The sequence below is a fragment of the Somniosus microcephalus genome, unplaced genomic scaffold (genome assembly GCF_052327205.1).
Source record: "Somniosus microcephalus isolate GS21.2 unplaced genomic scaffold, FLI_Smic_1.0 scaffold1182, whole genome shotgun sequence".
Lineage (NCBI taxonomy): Eukaryota > Metazoa > Chordata > Chondrichthyes > Squaliformes > Somniosidae > Somniosus > Somniosus microcephalus.
Genome location: NW_028226369.1, coordinates 30,560 through 37,353, shown reverse-complemented (window position 1 = coordinate 37,353; position 6,794 = coordinate 30,560). Strand labels below are relative to the sequence as shown.

At 46.0% G+C, this 6,794-nt stretch overlaps 1 protein-coding gene across 1 annotated transcript in view; it reads left to right on the top strand.

The window, feature by feature from the left end:
- Positions 1 to 1,392: 1,392 nt before the first annotated feature.
- The window catches only part of LOC147080781 (calpain-15-like), a 29,891-nt gene continuing 24,489 nt past the window's right edge, over positions 1,393 to 6,794 (top strand). The window contains exon 1 of the mRNA XM_085981093.1: positions 1,393 to 6,078. Coding sequence (XP_085837219.1) covers positions 5,798 to 6,078 — 281 coding nt within the window. The 5' untranslated portion in view covers positions 1,393 to 5,797. The remainder of the gene's footprint in view (positions 6,079 to 6,794) is intronic.

Below are 6,794 nucleotides of genomic sequence, written 5' to 3'. Positions count from 1 at the left end.
CTTAAACATGATATCCACAACGTCCTCAGCATCGCGAATGGTCCAGTATGTATCCAATCGCAGCTCCAGCGCCGCAGTGCGGTCTGCCAGTAGCTGCAGCTGGACACACTTCCTGCACACATGGTTGTCAGGGACACAGGAAGTGTCCCTGAGTTCCCACATAGCACAAGAGGAGCATACCACGGGGCCGGGTTCTCCTGCCATGACTTACCCTTTAATTAATTGAAATTAAATTAAATCAAATCAACCCCACCAATTACACTACAGTTAAATGACATATTTAAGGGCCCTGGTTTACCAACAGTCCCTGCTGCACCACAGAGAGCTTAGAAACTATAAACCACAGAGTTAAAGTTTAAAAAGAGAGGAAATACTCACCAACCAATCACTTACCTGCTTTCTGGTGACGTCACACTTCGATTACTTTTTACTTCAATCTCCGAGCTCAGAGGGAGGGAGAGGAGATTAGTACACCTACCTGGTCCTCGCCGCTGCTTTTATACCTCGCCGCCTCGTCTCCCGCAGGTCCGCGGCTCTAAGGCCTACCTGGTCCTCGCCGCTGCTTTTATACCTCGCCGCCTCGTCTCCCGCAGGTCCGCGGCTCTAAGGCCTACCTGGTCCTCGCCGCTGCTTTTATACCTCGCCGCCTCGTCTCCCGCAGGTCCGCGGCTCTAAGGCCTACCTGGTCCTCGCCGCTGCTTTTATACCTCGCCGCCTCGTCTCCCGCAGGTCCGCGGCTCTAAGGCCTACCTGGTCCTCGCCGCTGCTTTTATACCTCGCCGCCTCGTCTCCCGCAGGTCCGCGGCTCTAAGGCCTACCTGGTCCTCGCCGCTGCTTTTATACCTCGCCGCCGCTCAGCCGCCTTGTCTCCCACAGGTCCGCTGCTGCCGCCGCTCTCATTGCTCACTCAGAACTCGCTCTGTACCAGCTGTCTGAACACTGGCTTTTTGATGACTTAAAAAATATCATAAATGTACCACCAATTACTGGACACGGAATTTCTCAGTGTACTGCGCCCTATACCATTGCAACTTATTAAACACCTATCTCCTGTGCTGAGAAATGTTATGCTGCAATAAGGATTTTTATAAACGCAACTAATCTTGAACATCCTCGCACTATTCAACAACTCAATCCAAATAGAAACCGAAGTATTGGGTAGCCCAGCTCCCTCCCCGCCCCCTCACTGGATGTGTTGAGTGCTGTAAGCTGATGTCATGGGAGCTTGTCCTGTTTGGATCAGTAGTTTTATGCAACATGGAACTGCATGTGATGGAGTTTGGATCAGGTTTATCCATTGGTGGACTGATTTATTGGAGTCGGCCGTATAGTCAGAGCCCCAAAGACTGTGACTGCGTGATGAAGGGTCTCATTATCAGGAAGAAAGGGAATTCACTAATTTTGCAGGAAGAGAAACCTTTTGAAATTGGTCTGGGGAGGTTTCAGTCCTCTGCTCATTTGATAATTTATGTAAATTATCAAAGTGCAGCTGAAAAAATATGTTAAACAAAATCTTATCGTTTCAGTACCATAATTGACTGTTCCACAGACCCAAGTCTCTGGCACATTTGTTAAATGTGTTACAGTGAGAAATCCTCCTGCACTCTAATTGCACAAATATCCCTTCATATTTTGCGAGATAATACCTGCTTAGCACTCCCCAACAGTGCATGCGTACATTATGTTTTGTAATGAATTGTTTCTCCCCTCGGGTACATTGTAACTTCCTGTAACTGCTCATTTTTATAGACGTTGATGTGAGTGAAAATGTTTCCACTTGTGGGGGTGTCCAAAATTAGAGGTCATAAATATAAGATAGTCACCTCGGGGGAGTCCAGTCAGAAGCACACCCACGGCACTGTGGGAGACTGGGCTGCACAGGGGGACACAAGAAAGTGTAGCACTGCAGTTGTTAAAGGAGATTCGATAATCGGGGGATAAACAGGCATTTCTGCAACCGCAGACGTGAGTCCCCAGACCAATTTCAAAAAAATTTTCTTCCTGCAAAATCAGAGTGAGTTATGAGACCCTCCATGGTGCCTGGGTAAACAGTTGCAGGACATTCGGTGAGGGGATGGGGAACAGCCTGAAGTCGTGGTCTATGTTGGAACCAATGACATGGGTAGGAAAAGGGTTGAGGTCCTACAGGCAGGGTTTCAGGAACTAGGAAAAAGATTAAAGAGCCGGACCTCAAAGGTGGTAATCTCTGGATTACTCCCAGTGCCACGTGCTGGTGAGTACAGAAACAGGAAAATAGTGCAGGTGAATGCATGGCTGGAGAAGTGGTGCAGGAGGGAGGGTTTACAGATTCCTGGGGCATTGGGACCAGTTCTGGGGCAGGAGGGACCTGTACATCTGGATGGGTTGCACCTGAACAGAGCTGGGACCAATGCCTTCGTGGTGAGGTTAACTAGTGCTGTCTAGTTCTAGGAAATTAAGTTAGACAAGTGGTGTGTGTTGCAGTGGGAGAACATCTGGGTAATAGTGATCATAATGTAGTTAGGTTTAGAGCAGTTATGGAAAAGGACAAAGAAAAATGAATTTCAGTGATTTGAAAAAGGATCTAGCACAGGTGGACTGGAAACAAAGATTGACCAGGAAAACAGTAAATGAGCAATGGCAGGCCTTCAAGCAATAGTTCGGGTACAAACCAAGCATATTACCATAAGGAGGAAAGATAGGGCATCCAAAGCTTAGAGCTCCCTGGATGATAAAAGGAAATAGAAATGAAAATAAAACGGGAAAAGAAGGGAATTAAGGGTTATGGGGAGCGGGCAGGGAAGTGGACGTGAATCTAGGTTCGGATCAGCCATGATCCTATTGAATGGCGGAGCAGGCCCGAGGGGCCGTATGGCCTACTCCTGCTCCTACTTCTTATGTTCTTATGTTTATGACAAATGTCAGGTACAGAATACAATGGAAAACCAGGCAGAATACAGAGTGCAGGGGAAAGTTGAAAGGGGATATAAGAAAGGCAAAGGGAGAGTATGAGAAAAGATTAGCGGGTAACGTTAAAGGGAACCCAAAAATCCTTTATAAACATGTAAAAAGTAAAAGGATAGTTAAAGGAATGGTGTGGATGATTAGGGACAAAGAAAGGAAATCTTCTTGTGGAGGCAGAGGGCATGACTGAGGTACTAAAGGTACTTTGCATCTGTCTTCACAAAAGAAGAGGATAAAGTTAATGTCTGAGTAGTGGAGGGGGAAGTAGAGATATTGGATAGGATAACAATAGATAGAAAGGAGGTGCTAAATAGGTTGGCAGTGTAGCGATTTGGGTAAAAATAAGTCACCCAGTCCAGATGGGATGCATCCTCGGTTGCTGAGGGAAGCTAGGGTGGAGATAGCAGAAGCTCTGACCACAATCTTTCCATCCTCCTTGGATACTGGAGTGGTGCCAGAGGACTGGAGGATTGCAAATGTTACACCCCTGTTCAAAAAAGGGGAGAGCGATAAACCTGGTAACTGCAGGTCAATCAATCTAACGACAGTGGTGGGAAAACTACGAGACCATTGCAAGGGCAAAATTAATTCTCACTTGGAGAAACATGGGTTAATAGGGACAACCTATATGGATTTGCTAAAGACAAGTTGTATCTGACAAACCTGATTACATTTTTTAATGAAGGAGCAGAGAGGGTTGATGAAGGTAATGCAGTAAGTGTATATATGGACTTTCAAAAGGCATTTGATAAAGTACCTCATAACAGACTTATTTGGAAAATAGAAGCACATGGTATTAAAGGGACCATGGTAACTTGGGTACGAAATTGGCTAATGGATAGGAGGCAGAGAATAGTGTTGAACTGATGGTTTCTGACTGGAGAGAAGTATGCAGTGGGGTCCCCCAGGGGTCGGTATTGGGACCATTGTGTGTCAGCCGTGGCTCTGAATCAGAAGGCTGTGGGTTCAAGTTCCACTCCAGAGACTTGACGCTCCAGTGCAGTGCTGAGGGAGCACTGCATTGTCAGAGGTGCCATCTTTCGGATGAGATGTTAAACTCTCAGGATAAAAGATCCCATGGTACTATTTCGAAGAGGAGCAGGGGAGTTATCCCTGGTGACCTGGTCAATATTTATCCCTCAATGAACATCAGTAAAAAAAAATTATCTGGTCGTTATCATCTTGCTGTTTGCGGGAGCTTGCAGTGCGCAAATTGGATGCCACATTTCCTACATTACAACAGCAACTACACTTTAACAGTACTTCATTGGCTGTAAAGCGCTTTGGAACTCCGAGGTCATGAAAGGCGCTATAGAAATGCAAGTCTTTCTTTCTTTCTTGCTTTTCCTGTTATATATAAATGATCTGGATTTGGGTATAGGGAGTACAATTTCGAAGATTGCGGACGATACAAAACTTGGCAATGTAGTAAATAGTGAGCATGTATGGTTATATCCCCTTGTCCTGGACTCCCCGACCAGCAGGAAAGGTTTCTCTCTATCTACCCCATCAATTCCTTTCAAAATCCACAAACCTCCATCAAATCACCCCTTAACCTTCTATATTCCAGGAATACAAGCCTACTTTATGTAATCTCTCCTCATAATCTAACCCTTGGAGCCTTGGTAACATTCTGGTGAATCTGTGCTGCATTCCCTCCAAGGCCAATATATCCTTTCTAAGGTGCGGTGCCCAGATCTGTACACAGTATCCAGATGTGGTCTAACCAGAGCTTTGTATAGCTGCAGCAAAACTTCCTCCCCTTTATATTCTAGTCCTCTAGTTATAAAGGCTAACATTCCATTCGCCTTTTTGATTTATTTTTTGTACCTGATTGCTACATTTTAGTGATCTGTGTACATAGACCCTTAAATCTCTTTGGACCGTCACTGTTCCTAGCTTTTAACCATTTAAAAATACTCAGATTGATCCTTTTTTTATCCAAAATGAATGACTGGAATAGAAGGTTATGCTGATAGGGTGAGATGAAGAGGAGTGGGAGGAGGCTCATGTGAAGCATAAACACCGGCATAGACCACTTGGGCTGAATGCTCTGTTTCTGTGCTGTAGACTCTATGTAACTCAGACATTCATTCTCCAGAAAGGGTAACTGGATGGTCATCAAGTTATTTTTTTCCTTTCTAGCCATTTTCCCTGCTGGCATAATGATGTGTCCCTTCCCCCCTCTTATCTAAGGCTGCTCTATCCCATTTCTCCTTTTGTAGCAATGCACCTGCTTTGGACTCTGTTCCATTATTAAAAGATTTTACTTAAAGATTTTTGTAACAGTGAAAATAAACTTACAAATATAACAGGGACTTAAGTTTGGGATTAGTATTAGAAGTGTAAAGGGAGAGGTTTCTTCCACACACAGGATATTAGAAGATGGAATGCATTACCATAAGGAACTACTGAAGCAGTCAGTAATGGCATTTAACAGGGTTTAGATAACCCTGAAGGAGACAGTTACGGGGAAAGAGCAGGGTGTGGGATTGAGGGAGTTTTCTCCCCAGCCTGTGGAACTGTACAGCGCTTCACAGGCTGTGTAATCAGACAAAATTTGACACTGAGCCACACAAGGAGATATTAGGACAGGTGACCACAAGCTTGCTCAAAGAGGTAGGTTTTAAGGAGCCATTAGGAAATGTGTCATATTGCCCAATAGATGATTCTCGATCTGATTTTCCTTCCCACCCTCTGGAGTGCCATCTGACCTCCACCTGGTTCCTCCTTGTGGTGGCCTGTCTGAGATAGGGAGCTCGCTGTCTCAGGGGGTTGTGGGCAATAGGAAACCCCTATGGTCTGTTGATGGTGTGAAACATACTCTGCTGCTGGGTAGAGCTGAGGGGATTGTATGCAGCACAATATTTTGCTGTGTATTTTTATCCTGCCTCCTAAAAGAAGTCCAATGCTCTCTCTCTTTCAGAACAACGTGAATTTTGTGGATGACAGCTTTCCCCCAGGCCCGCAATCTGTCGGGTTCCCGGAGGGCGACAGTGTACAGCAGAGGGTGAAGCAGTGGCTGCGGCCCCATGAAATCAGCTGCAATAATTTCAAAGATCGGAGTGTCAAATGGTCCGTCTTCAGGACCCCGCGTCCGTCCGACATCTCACAAGGGCTGCTGGGGAATTGCTGGTATGTGCACAGGTGCAGCTGCTGCCTGGGCAGTTTGTAGAGTAGGTCGGGCTAGAACCTGCAGCATTTCCATGCATGCTGTTTGGGTGGCTGCTGCTTACGTTATTCCTTCTGAACTTGCTCTGCAACACCGACTTCAAGGGTAATTTGCAGTCTTTTGAATTTTTTTTGCAGTACCGTCACTACAAACAGATCTCGGCATCCCCTGCCCAGATCATACTGAGTTTTGATCCGTCTCCCATGGACCAGTGCTGCTTACACCACAGATTCTCAGCGCTGTGTTGGTGGGAATTGTGAAGCAAAAGCAAAAAAATGGAAATTTTCCCAATTCTGTTGCTCAACTTTGCCTTCCTTTTGACCAGCTAGCAGTGCAGCAGAAGCCAGCTAAAGCCTTGGCTTTGTCCAGTTGCTGCTATAAAGCAAACACTGTACGACGTCTGTCGAATTAATTTCCGCCCAAGTTAATGCTTCCTGCAAATAAACATTCCCGTTGTGTACTGTTACATTGGGTAGAATACAGGATAGTGTCCAGGGTTCCCCCACCCATGTGACAAGCTCCTTGTCTTGGCTGTGCTGTCAGGACGTGAGGGAGGAGAGGTAAACCTGGGTACTTCCCCACAACTTACCCCAGGCCACAAGCTCGCATCCCCTAAATGCTGGCTGAAGAATGGCACTGGAGTCAGGTTGCCCCTCCCCCATGACCATTCTGTGTTGCT